At 36.5% G+C, this 22,124-nt stretch overlaps 2 protein-coding genes across 3 annotated transcripts in view; one reads left to right on the top strand and one right to left on the bottom strand.

Annotated features, from left to right (window-relative positions):
- Nucleotides 1-22: 22 nt before the first annotated feature.
- pdk3b (pyruvate dehydrogenase kinase, isozyme 3b) lies at nucleotides 23-6,514 on the bottom strand. Of its 2 annotated transcripts, none has more exons than XM_051093844.1 (11): nucleotides 6,252-6,514; nucleotides 5,490-5,631; nucleotides 4,091-4,162; nucleotides 3,662-3,846; nucleotides 3,460-3,549; nucleotides 3,307-3,384; nucleotides 3,119-3,195; nucleotides 858-959; nucleotides 633-746; nucleotides 445-558; nucleotides 23-352 (listed from the first exon to the last, which is right to left on the bottom strand). In XM_051093844.1, exons 1-11 carry the CDS (start codon nucleotides 6,352-6,354, stop codon nucleotides 209-211), a joined length of 1,221 nt encoding a protein of 406 aa, XP_050949801.1. In that variant the 5' UTR covers nucleotides 6,355-6,514; the 3' UTR covers nucleotides 23-208. The 2 variants fall into 2 exon arrangements, with proteins under 2 accessions (XP_050949801.1, XP_050949802.1); XM_051093845.1 differs by lacking the exon at nucleotides 6,252-6,514 and adding an exon at nucleotides 5,902-5,947.
- Nucleotides 6,515-11,488: 4,974 nt separating this feature from the next.
- taok1b (TAO kinase 1b) overlaps nucleotides 11,489-22,124 on the top strand; it is a 24,092-nt gene continuing 13,456 nt past the window's right edge. The window contains 9 exon segments of the mRNA XM_051093841.1: nucleotides 11,489-11,689; nucleotides 18,902-19,149; nucleotides 19,266-19,337; nucleotides 19,869-19,970; nucleotides 20,096-20,141; nucleotides 20,449-20,545; nucleotides 21,035-21,148; nucleotides 21,227-21,318; nucleotides 21,412-21,505. Coding sequence (XP_050949798.1) covers nucleotides 19,018-19,149; nucleotides 19,266-19,337; nucleotides 19,869-19,970; nucleotides 20,096-20,141; nucleotides 20,449-20,545; nucleotides 21,035-21,148; nucleotides 21,227-21,318; nucleotides 21,412-21,505 — 749 coding nt within the window. The 5' untranslated portion in view covers nucleotides 11,489-11,689; nucleotides 18,902-19,017.

The following is a 22,124-nucleotide window of genomic DNA, read 5'->3' as shown; positions in this document are numbered from 1 at the left end:
AATTTAGAGTACAGAAGCAAAAAAAAAAAAAATCCTTCACACTCTCACTAATTTAAAACTATTGTTTTTGGAGAATTAGAAATGGCAGTAAGCAAGTACTATTAAGGCCTACAATTAAGTTTCATTATCTGGCAGTGTTTCATATAAGCTTGGCTGCTGTAATTCCATCAATATTACTGTGGCAGGTACAATAAAGTTGCCAATAAAGTCATCTGTTGGCTTTATACGTGGATGCATCTCGTGGGTCACTGCTCGGGTTACTCCAATCATCAGCCTCAGGACCTGTCTGGTAATGTCGCCATGCTGACTTATTGAAGACTGGAAGACGTTCAAAAGACTCACTAGAAAGAGCCTGGTGAGAGTGGGAAGAAAACCATTTCCAAGTTTCTAGTCAAAGCTAATGTCTTCTAAGCGCTTCACAGATAGAAATGTCAATGCAAATACCTTAAGATGAATTACTGCATCTGTCCCAAACCCTTCAACCGAGTACAGGTTCAAGTCTCCTTGAAAGTAGCGTGCATAGAGTCTAGAAATCGGCAGTCCATAGCCAAAACCAGCCTGCGGAGACAATATAAACAGGTTATATAACTACACATGCAGATATAGATTTATGCTGTCTGATGGGAAGTTACCAAGGGGACAGCAGTTTGTGAGGGATCCAGACGTGGTGTTGGAGCAGTGGAATACATGTAATTGAAAAGACGATCAATCTTTCTTAAGGGGACACCTCCACCTTTGTCACTAATCTAAGAAGACACATAAACATCAGATTAATAAAGTGCAGATTTACTGTGAGCTTTGATTTGAATAAGTCGCCATAAATATTCATGTTTTTGTGAAACAGTCCTGTGTGGAACCTTTATTGAGAGATCCTCTTTTCCCAGAGTAACCATTGCTTTCACTGGAGGAAGCCCCTCACTGCTGTTTTCATAGAGCTCCACTGTTGCCCGCATGGAATTCTGCACATGTACACATAATACAGTAACTTACCAAAAAGATGTTAGAAAGTAAAAAGAATAAAATAGCTGACAAAACTCCACATACAGTACCCTGCCAAAGTATTTATACCCCTTTGTTTTCTTGTTTGTTTTATATTGCTGCTTTATGTAAAACTGCTTTAAATTATTTTTTCCCACATCAATCTACACTCCATACACCATAATGACAAACCAAAAACAAAATTGTCACTTCGTAAATTTATTAAAATAAATAAATAAATAAATAAAAATAAAAAGCTAAAAAAAGAGCACCTTTTTAGCCTCAAGTCTTTTTGGGTATGATGCAACAAGTTTTGCACATCTACATTTGACAATTATCCGCCATTCTTCTCCTCACCTCTCAGGCTCTGTTGGATAGGGGCAGACGCACATTTTTAGGTTTCTCCAGAAATGTTTGATGGGATTTAAGTCCAGGCTGTGACTATGCCACTCATAGAAACATTCACAGAGTTGTCTATTAGCCACTCTTGCTGTGTGCTTAGAGTCATTGTCCTGTTGGAAGGTGAACCTTCTGCCCGGTCTGAGGTTCTGAATGCTCTGGACTGAGTTTTCATTAAGGCTGTCTCAATATTTTGGTGCACTGAGCTTTTCTTCTACTCTGACAAGCTTCTCAGTCCCTGCCACTGAAAAACAGCCCCACAGCATGAGGCTGCTACCACCAAACTTTCCTTTTGGGATAGTATTCTTCAGGTGATGAGCAGTGCCTGGTTTCCTTCAAACATCATGATTGAAATTGAGGTTCATCAGCTTAGAGAATCTTGTTTCTCACAGTCTGAGGGTCCTTTAGTTTTTTTTGCAAATTCCAAGTGTGTTTTCATGTGTTTTTACTGAGGAGAGGATTGAGTTTGGCCACACCGCCATAAAGCCCAGATCGGTGGAGTGTTGCAGTGATGTTTGTCCTTCTGTCTCCTATCTCCATTTATGATCATGGAGCTCAACTAGAGTGACCATTAGCTTCTTGGTAACCACTCTAACCAAAGCCATTCTCCATCAATTGCTCAGTTTGGCCAGGAGGCCAGTTCTAGGAAAAATCCTGGTTGTTTCAAACTTCTTCCATTAAGGGTAATGGAGAGTACATGTCTCTTTAAACCTTCAATGCAGCAGAATTTTTTTCTGAACTCTTCCCCAGATGTGTGGCTTGATGCAATCCTATTTCTGAGCTCTACAGGCAGTTTTTTTTTTAAATCTCAGGGCATGGTTTTTGCTCTGATATGCATTTTTAGCTGTTAGACCTTTTATTAAGACGTTTTGCAAAGACTTTGCAATTTGCAAAGATGTTAAAAATGTGTTTTTTGCTTTGCCATTATGGTGTATGGAGTGTAGATTGATGTGGGGGAAAAAAGTAATTTAAAGCAGTTTAACATAAAGCAGCAACATAACAAAACGTGAAAAAATTAAGGGGTATGAATACTTTCGCAAGGCACTGTAAAACGTGAAAGAAAAAAAGATCATCTAAAAATAAATATGAACAAAGATTTGGTGACACTTTATAAAAAGGGTCAATTCATTAACTTTAAATATCATGAACTACCAATGAAAAATACTTGTATAGCATTTACTAATCTGAGTTCACTGTGAATTCTACATATACTAATATTTATATTTAAAAAATAAATTAACATCAGTTATTATGAATGATTATGAATGGTATTATGAATGATTATCAGTGTTATTTTAGTATAATTTAAAAACTACTACAGTTTTTACTAATATTTCGAATACATTTTTATTTTTTATATTTTCTGTTTTAATTTTAATAAGATATTTAGTAGTTTTTTTGTTTTTCTAAATTGTTTTAGTTTTGATGTTATTAACTATATTCATACTGCTCTCCTTCTGATGAAAGTATACTTTGAAAAAAATAATGAGTGCAAAATGTTTCAATAAATAATTTATTTTTGAGTTCCCTTCTAATGTATTATAATTAAACATCAATTAACTATGAATAACTGTTTATTTATAAATTAGCATTAACCTAGATTAATAAATGCTATCAAATGTGTTGTTTAATGTATACATTGTTTGTATCTAATGTTAACAAATTGAACCTTGTTGTACCCAGTGTTACCCAGTTTTCTTTCTCCTTTTAAATTAGCCAACTATTTTTCTGTTTTTCTTGCCTTGAAGAGCTCAAACAGCATGTGGAAAAGATGAGAGGGCACATAGACCACCTGTATAGGCTTCTTTGGAGCTTTGGCTAGCAGACAGAGTGAAACAAGATAGGAAGGCACAGATAGATTATACATCATACATAGAAAATATAACTTAAAAGTATAATTAAGGACAATAAAACAGATAACAGTCTCACAGTTGAATTCTCCTATCTTCAGTTTAGGTGCTGTCATGTAGTACTGCTCACAGAGCATCTTTGCTGTCTCATATGCATCTGGGATAAGAGATCAGAATCTTCAGAACTATGTTTGTTATATGTATCTGTGCATTTTCAATATCTTTTTCTCACCTCTCACCACCTCAGCCACGTTACAGGCTGGGTCGATGCTTCCGATGTGTTTTGGTTGCGCAAGACAAGCAGAGTCACCAAACAAAAGAGCTACAACAGAATAGAGAGCTGCTTACTGCTGTACTTCAGTGGTTTGAGAAAATATAAAGACATTTCTTATATTTGCTTAACATTTAACCAACATGAATGTGATGTCACTCACTGTGCTGGTTGATGAGCATGCGGAAAGAAATGCGGTTGGTGTAGAAGCGGTCAAGGAAGTACTGCACATTGCTGCTGATAAATGGGTCAAAACCAAACTTCTCTTTGTATTCGATGACACCCTGGGCCATAGTGGGCACCACATCATTGTGCCTGTTCCGAATCTTAATCAGGATCTCTAGGAAGCTGAAGCCCACAATAATAAGTTGTTTACCACTTGAGGACTTCAGTGTTGAGACATAATCAGGTTTGATTTGTTATACCAAATTATGCAGCATTTGGGTAAAAGTAACAGAGCAAATATGCATGTTCAGTACAAATTCACAGGTTTAAAGCAAGCAAGATAAAAGAAAATCATTTTACACTTTCCCTTGCAAAACTGTGCTCACTGAAAAACAGGACAGCATGTTTGAAAAAGTTGCAGACTCACTCATTAAGGGTGTGGGGATCCTCTGGACTTCTTGTCTCATACTCTAACAGCTCTTCAAAGCTCTGGCTGTACCTGATTTCACAGTGAAAAACAGACATTAAAAAGTTACATAATACAAGACTTGTATTAAAGTTTTGTATTATATAACATAGTATGGCTACTCTGTTATTCCTTTCATACCCACTAGATGGCGTATGTGAATTATTTTCCAAACGTAAACATTGCTCATGTCATATTCAGCATGTTGGAATTAGCGTTCTAACGAATGCAGATTACAAATTCAGTTTACAATATGTGTACTCTGCACAGTATATACACTAAATATTTAGATAAGTGACTACATTTGCAAAAATGAAGCAGAATATGACACTTTACTACTTCTGCAGTTATCTGGACTGCGTTTCCCAAAAGCATCGTAAGCAAAATTGATCGTAGAGTCCATTGGTGGTAATGGTTCTACAACGATGTTTTTGTTTTTTTCTTTTCCAGTCTGAGACGCAATTTTAAAATATGATCAGACTGCCAAAATGTAAAACGCATTTTTTAGATGATCTCTGGATGCCACTCACTTCATAACAATGTTGCATACTACAGTAATACAATAATGCCAGTTGTGGAATAATTAAGTCAAGTCACCTTCATACAGTGCTTTGTACATTAAGGATTGTTTTAAAGCAGCTTTACTGTATTAAACAGGAAAGTAACAATCAATTATGAAACTTTAAATATGAAGCAAATCCAAATTCTGCAGTGAAGCTGCTCTCACAAGACTATAATGTTATCATTAGTCTCAAAACAGTTCAGTGTTGATTCAGTTCAGTTCAATAACAATAAAGTTGACAAATCATAAGACAAGTTAAGTTTAATGATAAGCAGCTCAAATGAAGACAGCATTGTTGTTATTCAGCTTCAATCAGTTAAATGTTGATTAAATTCAATTCAATATTACAGCTGATGATGCAAAATTCATCAGTTATGAACAAAAGCAACTCAGCTATAACGCAGCACTACTGAAGACAACAGAGTCATTATTCAGATCAATTCAGTTCCAAGTTCAAGAGTCAGTGCAGTCAAATTGATAATATTACTGAACATTAAATGTTGTTTTGACCCCAACTAGTCAAAAAGCAAGTCAAAAAGCAACAGTGGCCAGGAACCCAAACTCTGTTAGGTGACACAAATGAAGAAAAAAACCTTGGGAAAAAACAGACTTACCTCTGTCAAAATGAACAAACAGGATGTGGAACAAAGCTTTTTTAACTTCATCCTACATTTACAACATGATGTTTTTTTTTCTAGGCACATATTTTTTTCAAGACAATCACCCTGAGCACTGTACACCAAACCCAGTCACTGTTTACTCACAGCTCACACTCATCATCACACCTGCCTTCCTCACCAGGACTCGACCAGTTTGACAGATGGTTGGGTCTGAAGACTGGCGGGCAACAAGTTGACTTCCCTCATCGTATTGGCCAACCTTACTGCAAGTTCTTTCCGTAGAAACATGTAGGAGGTTTTTTCACATGCATTTTCCCTGCCTGGTTAAACAAGACACAAGAACAAGTTATTCTTTGTTTGCTAATGATGCGCCTGTTGAGTCTCTGTATGCATGAGTGTGCACTTTTACAGCAGAATTGCAACTATTGTATAGTGCAAAAGATTAGAAGACACAAGAAGACATTATAAATATAATCAGCAAATAGATAGAACATTATATAAAATATTGCATAAAATATATATAAAATTATGCATAACAGAACAACAAATATTATAAGTTATAAGTTGTGTAATAATGCAATTATTTATACCAAAATCACGTATTATCCTTTGCAAAGCTGGACCAAGTTAATGAAGTTATGACACTGTGTGATCGAATGGAGAGTCTATTTTTATTCAGTTGATGGCAGTGCTGTGCCAACGGAGCTTTAGCTTTCACTTGACCTTAACATTAAAGGTTAATATACAGTATAAATATAGACAACATGTTGATTTAATCACGCGGAATATGTGGTGAGATTAAAAATAAAATATTTAACATAAGACAAATCACTGAAGGCAGGTTCAGCACGAGACAATCGTACATTAATCGTACACTGCTGCATCAGTAGCGGTTGTTTACCTGAATGGTATGCGTTTATTACAATATTTCATTACTCACCAAAATCCAGAAATTGCTTGATTGACATCGGTGAGGGCGAGAACCTTGAATAATACTCGATTTTGTGCGTGACATCTTTCAGTAAGTAGTTAAACAGTTTCATTATTAGAAAATAAGTCAATCAACAACCATACAGCTTGAGTACAGCGTTCAATCCCGACTTGAGGTGGACTGAATGTCGTATTTCACTTATTCAACACATTACGATCCATTTCGTATCTATAGCTACAGCGTTGTTGTCGCGCTTGTTATCACGCAGATTCGGATGATCCTCATCACGTGGTATGACAGAGCGTGCTATTACTTGTAGGCTCGATTACACTGTTTGGCATATTGGGGATGGAATGTAATATACTGCCAAGTACCTGCTTTATAAGCTTCCATTTTGTGCAAACTGTTATACGAGGTTAAATAGACTACTCAACTGCCATTAATAGGAGATCAATTAATAAAAAAAAATAAATCATGTACTTCATAGGTGACCTTGGATTTGAGTTGAAAATATAATAAAGACAACACCCAAACAACCAATAGAGCCTGCAGATATGAACAGGTATAGCTTACATTGTTTCACTGTTATAGTTCTGCACATCTATACCACAGCATATACTTAAAAACATTTATCTTTCATATTTGTAGTGAACTGAAATGTAGCAAATAAACTTTATGTAAAACACATACTGGCTACATATAATTAAAATACATATTTTAAGCCTATTACATTAATCCCAAGACTAATATCCTTCATAGTTGTTTAGACAGTTACATGAGAGGTGAAAGCTAGAGGTAGTCTGTATAACTTAATGTACTGTTATCTGCAACCTCAGCATCCGTTGATTACACAATGAACAGAGAGAGATAAAAAAAAATATATGGATCAGCTGTTATTTAGAAAGTTGATAGCCAGTGGAGGTGTTTGTAAACAGGTGGGATCAATAACAGTAGACATTCTCCATTGTGATATCTTATGGTACCACAAACAAAAGGTGAACATGTTTCTTTGTACCCCCTTTGTATAAAATAAATCAGGAATATTTCAGATTCTGCACTGTCACTAATTAAATAAACCAGCAAATAAATATTTAAATAAACCAGCAAAACTACGATTACTTAAGATGTCCCCATATATCCAAACTATTTGGATCTTAAACCAAGATTATTTAAGGAATGGGAGAAAGGAATGTTATGAATGCACACAAACATGCAGCTTTTCACTTCACAAGACGTTATTTGATGGACTGGAGTCATGTGGAGTACTTGTGGGTTATTGTGATGTTTTTAACAGCTGTTTGGACACTGATTGCACCCATTTATTGCAGAGGATCCACTGGTGAACAAGTGATGTAATGCTAAATTTCTCCAAATCTGTTCCCATGAAAAAACAAACTCATCGATATCTTGAATGGACTATTCCTTTAAACTTCTTTAATTGTCAACAGCTGTCTAAAAAAATACATCTCAAATAAACCAACAAGCTTATTTAATCTATATGCTCACTGAAATTTAATAAACACAATCTGTCAATCACCTTAGATACAATACAAATAAAATCCTGTATAATATAATCATTTCATTCAGGTGCAGTATTGATTTAATAATATTAAAAACTATATCAAAGGAATCAAGAATGAAAGTTGTTGAAGTTATAGGGCTATTGTAAAAAATATTTTACTGATATAATATATAATAACAAGCAACCCTTAAGTATAATACAAAAGAACCTTTCTGGCAAATGGGAAGCAAGATTTCACAATATCTCCATCTACAGGACAAATCACAAATTGCTGAAAAGTTAAAGTAAAACTGCATCAGAATACGAAACATGCTGCTTTATTTTTCACTTTATTTTATTTTGACAGATCTTATTTTAGTAAGTAGGTCTCATACAGAAATGAAAGAATGTCAACAATAAAGTCTACAGAGAAATATTCACGGATGTGTGCCGACTCATCTGTGTCAACCACAACAGATCTCAAGTTCATAAAACCAGTTTTGCCTGTCTGTCACATTTATGAGACAGCCCAGGCATGTTTTACATAGGTATGGATTCTTGTTATGCTAGATTATATTGTACAGTGAAGTAGAAAGAAAAAGAAAGCAATGCTATTTGGGTTTGGCTCTTTGAGTGGGTTATTATCTGGGCAGTGTGGGAATATATGAATTTGTTGACCGGCGGGTGGCTTAGAGCTATTTGTGGAAACCAAGCCTAATGTTACATGTTAATCAGCTAAGAAGCTCAGCACACAACTGCAGTCTCTCACTCTCACTAGAATAAAAACACTGAACTAGTCCTCTGTTCTATAAAAGACCAAACATTTCCTGCAAATCTTAAAGTATTGGCTAGTCTAGCGTCTTGTGGCTTGGAGCATATTGATTAAAGTTATAGTATATATGGTTTAGAATTTGCAGGGTTTTTTAATGGACAGATAAATTGCTTTTTTATTTTTTTATTTTTTTGGTCTAAGCCTTTTGTCTACTTTGAGATTCCATCACAATGACGATTTAGTGCAGTTACTACTGAAAAAGACAGCTCACCTCCAAAAGTCCGTACTTGTTTTATCCCCGCCCAGCTGGTTGTGAACGCCTCACTCTAGTAAATCTTCACTAGAGTCTAGTCCGAATCATTCCCGCGAGTCGGTTCTTTCGAGCCGGTTCAAAAGAGCGATTCAGCGATCTTTTTTTTTACATCATGACATCCCGGCGTTGTATACTATTTTTCGTTGTATACTATTTGTGAACGTTCCAATAAAGCCACCTGCACGCACATACACATTTTATTATAATACTACTGCGTTTTAATAAATTTAATAAGAGTGTTTATATAGCCTATAATTTCATGGTTTGCCAACCAGTTCAGTTTACTACAGACATTAATTATTAATCAAAGAGTGATTTAGAACTGTTCTAAATTTTATGTGAATACTAAAATAATGAATACTATTCAATTCAATTCAAATTTATTTGTATAGTGCTTTTCACGATACATATCGTGGCAAAGCACTTTACAGCAAATTAAGGTTTTTACAATATATTTAGTAGTAGCTGTGGTGACTATGTCAAGTTGATGTACATATGGCAGAGATGTATGGTAAAGATCAATTAATGACGTAATCAAACAGACAAAGAGCACTATAAATTAGTAGCAAAATTCGGTAGTGCTGTATGTTGTTTCAGGGTTGGCATCATCTGAAGTCCTCTGAGGGGTTGACATAATCTCTTCTTAAGTGTTCTTACAATTTAGTATACAATACTAAACATTTTAGCGTGTTTTAGCATGTTGAAAAACACAAAATTATTATTTTTTTATTAAGACCTTACAAAAATGAAGATCTTTATGCCTGTTGATAAAACTGTCAAACAATCTAGTTATATTTCACTGGAATGTTTAATAGAATAGAATTTAATATAGGAGAAAGATTTCGCCACGCAGATTTCAGAACATTTACCAACAGAAACCTGCTTGGTTTGAGTGCCTTTTGAGTTGTGCTTCATATATCTACATTATTGGCAATAGACAATGGATCTTTTATGGCAATGGAATTTTGTTAATGTGACCCTAACATAACATTTCCTCAAATCAGTATTAAAGTTGTCAAATCAATATTAAATCATTATTAAAGTAGTTTATTTCTCTTCATCATCCCGTCTCATCACTAACTGGTTTAGGATCCGCTCAGACCGATTCAGTCCGATTAGTTCAGACCGATTCAACCGATTCATCGAAAAGATCCGATTCAAAAGAACGATTGGTTCACGAATCGAACATCGCTACTACACTTGCGTTAACGGCCTCTGTGGTGGTTGGACTGCAGTAGGAGAATGGATAGAGAGCGAGAGGGAGGGAGAGAGAGATGAAAATCACTGCCCGGCCACACGACAGACGCGCCACGCATGAAGAACTTTTACGGCTGCGGCGACATTGAAGGGCTGTCATATCTCGGGTGGTTACGGAGGGCGCCCATGGTGCTGTTTAGGGACCTACCTACAATATTTCTCCCGTGTTTTCTACGAAGTGAAGGAGGTGAAAACTACCCGCCGCCATTTTTTGGAAGTGACTGACTGGGAGTGGAGAGTTAGCTGTAAACTGGCCACAGCTGATTTAGTTTATATTCCCTGTGAGTCATCACCTTCAACACTGTCAGCCCGGACGGCCTGGATACTGTAAATACACCGATTATTCTTCTCCACTATACGATCTGTCGAATGTCCAAAGGAATAAACAAGAAGTGATTTTGTTTACACATTTCTCCTGAATTCTCACTAACTGTTCCTCCCAGGATAGCTGGTGTGGGCTAAGTTAGCCACATTAGCACGCTGAGGTTTTCTCCTGGAGTCCGCTCAAACCTGGCCTGGTGGACGGGTGAGTTCAACTACACCCTCAAACGAGCCGTTTATCTGTTTTTGTCAGGACCTTACCGATGTCTCGTTGCGGTTGTGTCATTATTTTGTCGTCGTAGGAAGTTGGCTAACATTCCACTAACTGCTCAGCTAAAATGTGGCTAATATGGCTAAGTTGGGTTTGGTCTACAACTTTTGGCGTTGTTTAATCGCGTCAAACAAACAAATTACACACTTTAAACGTTTCTTCTTTCTCGAATAGCAGTTGTCACTAATGTTTGAGAGTGTTGCTGCTGGATAACGTTAGGTAAGTGTAGTTCTGTTTGTGCCAGCATGCAGGGTTGACAAACTTAGTTTAGGGTGATGTTGATTTATATTGGTAAAATTACTTTGACATTCACGCGTCGAAAGAAATGCTGTTCATCTAACTAGCCAAATGTTTAAACTTGGCAAAGTTGTTCCCTGCTTTAAAGAATTACACCAAGAGGTGAGGGGAAACATTGTAATTTTGTTTCTGAATTGTACTTTTTAAATGGAATTGTTCTTAATTTATCTGTAAAAATATCAACTAACCACACGGTTTTTACGACAATGTCCAGTGTCACATATTATTGCAATGACACTCCCTCCCAGGTTCACTGCACTGTTTCCAACAAGCAGGCTTTGATAACTAAATAAAAACAAGTCTTTTAGGGCCTAGTAATAGAGACCTTTCTCATTATATAAATTAACTATCCACAGCTCTGTTATGACAATTAATCAGTTGATTAAATCCTTGGTTTATCGAGCTGGGTATTCCCTTGTTGTGAGCTGCATTCAGTGACGCGCGCCGCATTCCTCATCTCAGAGTGTTGACATTGCGTAACACACACTGGACTGGCTAGCAGCCCTTGTACTCTTCTCCATACCTATTTAAAGCATCATTCATGATCGTCACCTGGCCAAGGGACAATACAGTTCACTTTTTAGCGTAGTTAACGCTATTTAATAGATCGCTTTCAAACAGCATCGTCTCAGGGCTGAAAGAAGCTCAGCCTGAATATTGATCGCCTATTGAGACTGCGCTGCTCTTTCCATTCTTTGTCAATGTGGATCTATCGGTATGTATATATACGAGATTCGATGTGCTTATATGGAGTTTCGCCATTATTTGCATGTTAAAATATCTCTAAATGTATAAGCCATGTTGATTAAATGAAATATTTTTTTTTCAGTCGTATCCTTTGTTTAGCAAGGGGCACATGCACTTGTTTATGTATTTGGTTGCAAGCCTTGCTAATGTACATACTGTTACTTGCTTAAGCTGTGAATTGAATGCCTAGTGTTTTTTCAAGGATGGGTTGACTTTATATTTTGGGTACAAATTTTGTGTGCCTAAAATGTACCTTAATTCCCTGTTGTTTACGTTTGTGGTAAAGTGGCAAAGGGGTGTGATTCATCGTGGTGTAATTTTACACCTTAATTTTGGAAGCAGTTATTACTTTCTAGCCCAAGTTAAATTTTAATATTTAGTTTGATTTGTATATAAAGCACTACATATGAACTGCATCATGCTTTTTATTATATTGTATAGTGATATACAGCAGTCGTCAATTATTGATAAATGTAATCAGTTTAGGCTTTCAGGCACACATTTTCAAAGGACAAATTATAATGATTAATAATGATCTATTCAATAATATTTTAATGGGTTGCATTGCTGTAGGCTACCAGCCAATCTAGTTCTTACAAAGACATGGGCAAGCAACAGCAATTACTTCTCTGGATCATCCATTATAAATCACTTTTTGTTTGAGCTCTTGTTCATCAGTTCTCTTTTTTACTTGGCCTTGATTGCAAATTCTTAATGTTGATGATGTTTGTAATGGTCCCTCTTTCAGTGTTGTATTATCTTGATGATGCATGCTCTTTCTTCTGCCGTTTAAAATTGTGACGGTTACTTTGACACTTGCAGTGTGTTCACTAGACTCATTTTCAGTTATTTATCTCGGTAATAAAAACAGACGTCACCCTGCTTTGACTAATATTTCCGAGATTAACAACCATTCGGAATCACAGATATTTTACTGCATGTCAAGATATGCATAATGCTAGCCTATATCAACCTATGTTTGCAGTACTGTTTTTGGGACTGGGAGCATGACAGTCATTTATGAGAGATCATGACCTTGCTGTGATTTGATTTACTGTATCTAACAGTTTTGTTTTGAATGTACATAAATAAGTGTCCACAGCATATTTAATATAATCTCTCAAAGGCTATTCTAAAATACATTTGTCTAGCCACAGATCTTAAAACTGCCATAGTATTTTATGTCATCAGCAATTAGAAGATGAATGGGATCAGTGCACCAGCAACAAACGGTATAAAATTAACCGTATTATGAAAAAGTTGTCTTTATTTTCAGTGATTTGATCAGGTCATCTATTCAACACTGTGTATATGACATTCCAGAATCACAAATGTTTTTAGTATTAAAAGAAGATCCACTGATATGCTCTTCGTGATAGAATCCAGTATCTTTTAAATATTTTGTATTGAATTGTGCTGGTTTAAATTCTCTTTTCCGCTTATACTCTCCCTAAAAAAATATATATATATTTTTTAACTGAATCATTTTTTTTAGTTTTTATCTAAAGCAAACTTTAAAAACCTTAGGTTAGGCTATTTTGAACCATTTAAAAGTTTGTATGGTGTTAAATCCCCAACCAAACAACCATTTGTCTAGCAGGTGGGAACTTAATTAGTGTGTGAGAATGTCACCTTTAGAGAATCAAACTGGAAACCTGCACCAGGAAGGAGGAACCTTCTGTCATGTGAACAGTTTTAACAGCAGAGATCTTGATCAATACAGGAGGCTTCCAGTGAAGGACAGTCATGCTGTTTTGCACAGACAAGCTGGAAAGAACACGTCTGGTGTTGTCTAGTATCGTTTTGACTCTTGAAAACAGCTTCATTGTGACATTAGCAGCTGAGAAAATCTTTTCGTAGGAATTTTGTGTGAAGATTTATTAATGTGAATTTTAATGAAATCACCAACATATTCAGTTGTACATGACTATACAGACAGTCTTCTGCAAGTGAACCTAGTCCTTCCAGGTTAAAGCTATAATTCATCCCAAAATGAAATATTATTGCTTCAGAAAACTATGACTGTACAGTCATTGACAGTCATAGTCACTAAACTGTCATCGATTAAAAATTGCTGTATCTGCAGCATTTCTCCTTTATGACATGAGGAAGGATGTTTGGAATGACATGAGGGGGAGTAAAAAAAACTATTCCTTTAAGGAAACAATCTAAGCATGTATAAGATGAGTTGGAATACCATGGATAGTTAAAATGCCTGAGCTGAATGTCAGTGGTACTCGCAAGAATGCCACAAAATTAACTTGAACTCTCTGCTTGACTTCACCTTTTGTTTGACTTTGTGAAGTTATGTTTTGTTTCAGCAGTAGATTATATAAAAAAATCCTTATTATTCTTTGTTATAGTTGGTTTCTAAATAGCATGGCAGAAAATTTATGAAAGTTATGAAACACTCCCTTTCAAACTATTTCATAACTCACTGGAACAAACAGATGAACATTGATTGTATGATTTAGCAATTAATTTATTTACAGTCCCTGGAAATGTGATATTTGTCAGTCAACAGTTCTTTTGGTGTTGAATTGTGTCTAACTCAAGGTAGGCTAGATGTGATGGCTAATCTCTTTGCAGTTTTATAAGTGTTTAATATGTGCATTTCCTGTTAGTGCTGTCTGGAATGTCAGTATGCTTACAATCATTTGGCACTAGCATGACAGCATGACCTCAGAGTAAATAACATCTCCAAAAAATATATCTGTCCTAGTTTGTTGTTTTGAAAATTGGCCGAAAGGTTGTAGCAGCGTGTTATGTGACAGTGATTTAATCATGGTGTGAATTCCTCACAGAGTTTAAGACCTGGCAAATCAAACTTTTAATCACACTGCTTATTGGAGATTAAGGCCCAACAGATCACGCTCACTCTTTTTTTTTTTTTTTTTTTTTTTTTTTTTTTTAAGTATGTTGAAGGGAATTCCCACTGAGACTAACTGGAGAGATCATGGCCAAGTTCCTGTCTGTGTCACACTGGAGTAGTCTGTGTCTCAAGACTGTCTTGCTGAGCTTCAGTTGCGTTCAGGCCTGCAGTGCAACAAAATGTTGCTAATGCGAGACCCAGGCCCTAGTTAGGAAGGTGCATCCCTGCTAGTTAACCCCAATTAATATTTGAAGAGTTGAGATGCAGAAGCCTCTAAATCCATCTGACGTATTTCTTTAAAATGAGCATTTCTTTCTGGCTACTTTGTATAGGTTTCTATGTAAGTACTTGTACTTCTGATTGGGCTGAGGCTGGAATTTAGTGAGTTTGAAGTAAAAGTGTTTGATGGACGTATACTATGTGTCAGGAGCATTCACTCAGTATCATTATCTAATTTTTGACCGAGATGGCTTTTAGCTGGTTTTGCATCTGAACTCTTCATTTACACTGTTTGCTTACATGCCTGCAGTGCTCAGCTTTACTGAATGCAGTTAGTTTACTGCCACCTAGCATGCCATGCAACCCACAGATTTTTATTTTTTACGATATATTGTGTTGTTGCTTATGACTTTAAGTTACTATAATTTTCTGTAATCTTAAATGCAATTCTCAAATTACCCATCACTTAAGTACAGTTTGTTATAGACAGCATCTATAAAAAGATAAACCAGTAATTATAATGTAAGCCATTGTGAGAAGTTGAATTTCAAACATACAGTGTAAAGATCAATATTGTACATTAGAAATATTCTCTGGTGCATAACAGTATTCTCCATATCCTAATGAATGCTGAGCTGTTTCTGTTTGGTCCCAGAGGAGCATCAGTATTGAGTAATTCAGCAATTTTTCTTAGAGGCTACTTGTTTTCTTTGTGGAATAAGCTGATAGTGTTGAAGTTTTTCATGAACCGAATCAGTTAATTAAGTCAACACATTTAATCAGGCTTACTCAGCCTTGTGAGGCAAGATTGTGCCCTGTGGGGTTTGTTGGTCTGATCTGAAAAAAAGTCATTACTGTACATGAAAAGCTTGGAATTTATGTGAAGTACTGACTGTTTTTGCTATCAGCCATTCACAACATGATACTTGTATATAAAATGTGTTTTTATGTTGAAAAACTTTCTCTTATGAGGTTAACTACAAGTTAACTGTAATTTAACTGTAATTTGTAGAAAGAATACTCCCCAAACCCAAACCACCCAAAATTTTGCCTGACACAGCAACTTTGCATCAGATGGGGGGATAATTTGGAAATCCTATAGACTCGCGCTAAAAGAGGGGTCCGTATCCTGGGACAAAAACCACCCTAGCAACCACATAACAACAATTTGAAACACCTTAAAAACTGTATAGCAGTGCTGTGGGCCTGGCAACCACCCACAACAGCACCCTGGCATTGTGGTGATTGCTGTTGTATGGGCAATACTAATGACTACAGTACAAAATTTATAAAATCTGAAGAGATTTTAAAATAATCATACACTTCATTGTACACTTGCTGACTTAGACAAACGGGACATCATACACTAAATGAGTGAGGATCACACACTACCAAACTGTTAAGGAGATGCATGACATGAACAGATGCATGATTGTAAACAGTCACAGAGGAAAAACTGGTTGTCACACACTAATGGCTCATTTCCACCGAGCGGTACGGATCAGTACAGTATGGTACAACTCAGGACGGAACACTCTGATCTGATCTCCAATGAAGGAGAGGCTTCACTACGCTGAATAAACAGCTTTTTAGAGGAAACATCTTATAATTTAATGAATCAACAGCCTATCTGCTAATCTTCAACATGTTTTACACTAAACAGTACTTTTGGATTAAACTTTTTTTTTGCGTTTACCACAAAAAACTGCTGTTTTGTAAGAGAAGTCACTGACTATTTGCGACAGGCGGGATTCAGTCTACGGCACTTCCCATTCATTCCTATGCTATCCGTAAATTGTGTGTCGTGGTCCAAGTTAGCATTACGCTTTCTCAAATAGTAAGTAATACAGACCCTCTCATCTCCCTATAGTAAGACAATCTCTGACCACAAACTCACACAGAAACATGTATCCTGTTGCTAGGAGACACATGACGAATTAAAATCTGCTCAAAAATATTAAACGTTTTTGATATCCTCCAACTGGATGGATTTAGAGTCTGTAGCAAAAAAACAAAACAAAAAAACAAAAAAAATCAGATTCTGTGACCATCATACACTATGTGATTTTTCTATTAAATCCATCCAGTCCAAAGTCCAATCTGCAGACTTGCTCTGTAGTGTATGAGGCCAAGGATTTTATGATCTGTTCAGTTTTTAAAAGTCGTGTAGTGTATTCCAACCTTTAAGGGGCAGTTACACTGAATGTTTTTTGTTTAAAAATGTGAGAGAGAGGACCGTAGAATGTAAAAAAAGACACTAAGACAATTTTTTTTTTAAATAAACTTAAGCACTCTGTTTTTAGAACGCTGAAAACAATAATAATAATAAAAAAAACAGTGCTTTCTGTTTTGAACAGTGCTTTCTGTTTTGAAAACAGTTTTGAACAGTGCTTTCTGTTTTTCTGCTTTCTGAACAGTGCTTTCTCTATACAAATGTAGTGGTCTGTCTGAGCACCTTTTGTCAAGGAGACAGCTAAAAATCCCACCACGTCATGGTGTTGAGTATTTGGTAGTCGCTCTTCACGACCTGTCTTGTGACTCGAGCTTCCCTTTATCACATGTCTAAGGAATACGTTTTGAAGGGCTAAATCTGTTGTTTACTCACAAATGCTTTGACTAAAGCAATCACCACAGGAGTGATAAAGGACCATGAAATGGTTAAAATTGGCCGCACAATGGACTTCATGAAGTATATTTGTTTTAAGCAGCAATATATTAGGATAGGTTGTGCACCAATTTTCTGGTCTCGACATCACTTCTAAGGGTGGCATAATGTCGAAGTAAAGTTTTTAACGTAACAACAACTGATACAAAGCAATGCTGTAATCAACAAGGGTGCTTGCACTGGTAATATGTGATGCAACACAGTACCCAGCAGCTCCAGTCACTTTATTGGTGTATTAAATATAGCGTTTTATTTATAACTAATGTTTGTCTGTTGCATCAAAAGTAGCTTGTCATGGCATAAAGACTCATAACCTCCCTAGTCATACAGATAAACATGCCACAAGTGTTGTTGTCACCTGTGTCATCACTTTTGCTTTCAAGTCAGTGGAAATTCCATTTGAATGGAAAAGGGGCAACACACAATTGGTCTTTCATTCATCCAGCTGATCAGCTCTAATTGTTCGTGAATACGCCCAGATTTTGACTATTAGTCAACCCATTGCTTTAGTTCCCTTCCAAGCCTGAATAAGCCTGATGAGGTGATAAGAATGTAGCAGAGCAGGTCAGTGTGAAAGCTGGGAGCTATCAGCTGTTGTACTGACACTGACATTACTGTATTTACAGCCTGTAAACAAAGGTTAGGTCACAGGTCATTGTGTAAAATCAGTATCTGAAGTAGGGCTGCACGATTAATCGAATGCATTTATGAGGCGCGCTTAGTCAGTAAAGCCGGTACTTTGATTAGTAGTAAAGCTCCATCACATGCGTTCAGCTGGAGCAGCAATAAATACACAAAGCCGTAAATCACTGACAAGCTACGCCAAATCGCGCTCATAATCGAATGCGATTCATCTGTGATTATGAGCGCGATTTGGCGTAGCTTGTCAGTGATTTACGGCTCTGTGTATTAATAAGCGCGCCTCATAAATGCTCTCGATTAATCGTGCAGCCCTAATCTGAAGATAAAACAGTTTCTATGGCCTCTCGGTCTGTTCCTGTTCAGGAACCACAAACATCTATCTAGCTCATTTTCTTTTTGGCAATTCTGTGCTCCACCTGCAAGTTTGTAAAAGGAAATGAAAGAACTGGGCAGGTAACCGAAAGGCTGTAAGTTCAAAAACTCAGATGCTACATATATGATAACATTGTACATAATCCAGCACCAGTAACAATCTAATTGACACTCAAACAAAGTAGATGGAGGTATCCACCTTATTTTGTAACTTCATATTCATTAGCTGTTACAGGTTAATAACTAGAATAACAAAGTGCAGTAAACAGTAAAACTATTTCTGATTGGGCTGCTCTGGATCTTAAAAAATAAAATAAAAGTTAGTTCACCAGTGTGCCAGTAGTGAAATTATGATATAGTGACAGCCCTATTACATATGTTGACATAGTTGTTTATTTGTTCCCTCTCAGGTCTCTATGCGTACACTGCCTCCCTCTGGCAGATGAATAACCAGCGGGGCCTTACGCGTCGCAGTCGCACGGCCAGATAGTCCCCTGCGAGCGCGGCGCGTCCTCCGGCTCGCAGCATGCCCTCCACCAGCCGGGCAGGGAGCCTGAAGGACCCCGAGATCGCAGAGCTGTTCTTCAGGGAGGACCCCGAGAAGCTCTTCACAGACCTCCGTGAGATCGGTCATGGCAGCTTCGGCGCAGTGTATTTTGTATGTATCAAATGTTGCAGTGTGTATAATAGGATTCATAATTTTGATGCATGCAACAGAGCATAATGAGAGGTTTGGGAGACTAAATTGTGAAATCTGATGTGAATCTTGCACAGGCACGGGATGTGCGGACCGCAGAGGTGGTGGCCATCAAGAAGATGTCCTACAGTGGGAAACAGTCTAATGAGGTCAGTTTTCCTACATTCCACAGTCATTACATACAGTCATGCAACAGTTTGGTTGTGGATTCAGCTTTTCCGTCTGATGGTGGGCACAGTGATTGCATTATATTACTTTTGTCCCATGGACTTGACTTTGTTTCACATTCACAAACAACTGTGGCTTGATTCTTAAATAGTGACTTGGCACAGTAAAATTAAGCAAATTAAAGTCAGTTGCTGAGGTCACATTAAATCTTGTGTAACACCACCGATTGAAGTGAAGCTCCGCGGCCATTCATACTTTAGCTGGTGGCAGCGTTTCCTTTGTAATTTCAGATTAGCAGTAATCGGATTACACGTAATCTCTACAAAGAACCCTTCAGAAGCTTTTAGGACTGACTTTCCTTTTCAGGACCTGTACTAGTAAGTCAGTATGTCCAGTCTGCTCACGTCAGTAGTGGATGCAGTGATCTGGTGGAAAGTTGGAATTCATTGTAGTCTTTTCTGGCTGATTTGAAAGGAAACTGTTTGATTTAATGTTCTCTTGTCTTTACTTAGAAATGGCAGGATATCATTAAAGAAGTCAAGTTTCTCCAAAGAATACAACACCCAAACAGCATAGAGTATAAAGGATGCTACCTGCGGGAACACACAGCATGGGTAAGATCTCTCTCTTTCTTTTTAAATTCTTCATTCTCACTCCCACTCTTTGGCATAACATGTTAATGAGTATATAAACACAATAACCATTTTATCTTTATGATTCACCCTTTTCCCATCTTCAGCTTGTCATGGAGTACTGTTTGGGCTCTGCATCTGACCTCCTTGAAGGTAAGATACTAGACATTTGATTTCATTTGGAAGCATCATCAATATTTCATTCAAAATATGGGCTTTGTTTATTTATTTTCAAACTTTTGGTTATGATCAAAATAAAGCTTTAATAGCTAAGTGTATTATTATAAAGTTATGGGTTGATTCCCAGGGAATGCATGAACTGACAAAACAAATGCAAACTAATGTTCCTTGAATGCAATTTGTGTCACTTTGGATGCAAGTGTCTGACAAATGCATTAATGTAACTGTAAATGATTGATAAAATGTTTGATGAACATTCACCTTTACCATTTTTGCTTAGTTCACAAGAAGCCCCTTCAGGAAATTGAGATCGCAGCAATTACCCATGGTGCTTTGCGGGGTCTTGCATACCTTCATTCCCATAACATGATTCACAGGTTTGTGTTTTTTTTTTTTTTTTTTTTTTTTCTTTTTTGATGGTCTTACAAAGTGAGAACATGTTTATTAAGTGGTGTTGGGAATCGAGAACCAGCTTCACTGGAACCGAATGATTTTCATGACACTGGTTCTGCTAACTGTTTTTGAACATTCTTGTGACGGATCACCTTGAATACTCTGACAAGTTTCTGCACCTTTATTCAGCTGCAACACAATGTTCTGTCAAAAGAAGTTGTTTGAGCTTTAATGTAAGGTTGCACTGAATTAAATGCTGGGAACAACAAACGTGCAAGGCCACTGTATTCCAGTTCACCAGCATATGACTATTATGAGCCAATTTTTTTTATTTTATTTTTTTTATTGAATTCAAAAAGACTCATATTAAAGTCACACAGATATTTAACAATTCCTCAGATGGTACTGTCTGTGGAATAGAGGGAAACTACCTCTAAATTTTGACTTTTGTCTATATTGTTTTCTTCACTCAGGGATATCAAAGCTGGGAACATCCTGCTGACCGAGCCTGGACAAGTTAAACTGGCAGATTTTGGTTCTGCCTCTATTGCCTCTCCAGCAAACTCTTTTGTGGGGACACCATATTGGTGAGCACACTGGTTATCTTTGAGTAATAATGATTCCATTCACACAGCCTAGTTACTAACATGGCTGTCTCCTCTCAGGATGGCCCCTGAGGTGATTTTAGCCATGGACGAGGGACAGTATGATGGAAAGGTTGACATCTGGTCTCTTGGGATCACCTGCATAGAACTAGGTGACAAAGAAGTGATGGTGACTGTAAATCGAATTGTGCGCATTTTCACATTGTAAAAGTCAGTCTTTCTTTTGCTTCTTCCTTTTGCTGTAGCGGAAAGGAAACCTCCTCTGTTTAACATGAATGCGATGAGTGCCTTATACCACATAGCGCAGAATGAGAGCCCTATGCTACAGTCAAGTGAATGGTAAGTCCACTAATATATACACAAAAATAGCAGTTTGCATTAGGTCTAGAGAGTAAGTCATATTGGGGTGATTATTTATTTTGTGTTTTTCATGTGAATAGAAATTATGGAAGCATGAAAAAAACTGTTTTAATAAAGTTTCTGTTAAAATAGTTCAAAATAAAACATGAAAAGTGGCACATATTTTTAAAATATTAAATTGTTTTATTAAAATATGTTAGGTACAAGTTGCTATGTAATGGTGCATATAAATACAAATAATTAAATAAAAAGTTAGTTAAAACTACTTGACCAACCATTGTTTGGTTGAAATGAAGCAGGGTTTTTGCAGGTTTTAAAAAAAAAAAGTCTTAGAAAAAAAAGTCTTTATTCACCTTTCCACAAATTAAGCCATTAAAAAGATCTGAAATCAGAGCAGAAAGTCTTAAACTATTCCTGATTATGGTATCCAGTTTAATTGATCTATTCATGTATGTATTTATTTATTTATTTTATTTTATTTTATGTTAACTTTTTGTAATTATTCATTTATTTTTCCATTTTTATTCAACTATTGCACATACATCTCTGTTGTATTCTAATCAATATATCATTATTAATATTAGGCAGTATGTTCTGG

The sequence above is a fragment of the Labeo rohita genome, chromosome 21, assembly GCF_022985175.1.
Source record: "Labeo rohita strain BAU-BD-2019 chromosome 21, IGBB_LRoh.1.0, whole genome shotgun sequence".
NCBI lineage: Eukaryota > Metazoa > Chordata > Actinopteri > Cypriniformes > Cyprinidae > Labeo > Labeo rohita.
This window is presented reverse-complemented; position numbering and strand designations above follow the sequence as displayed.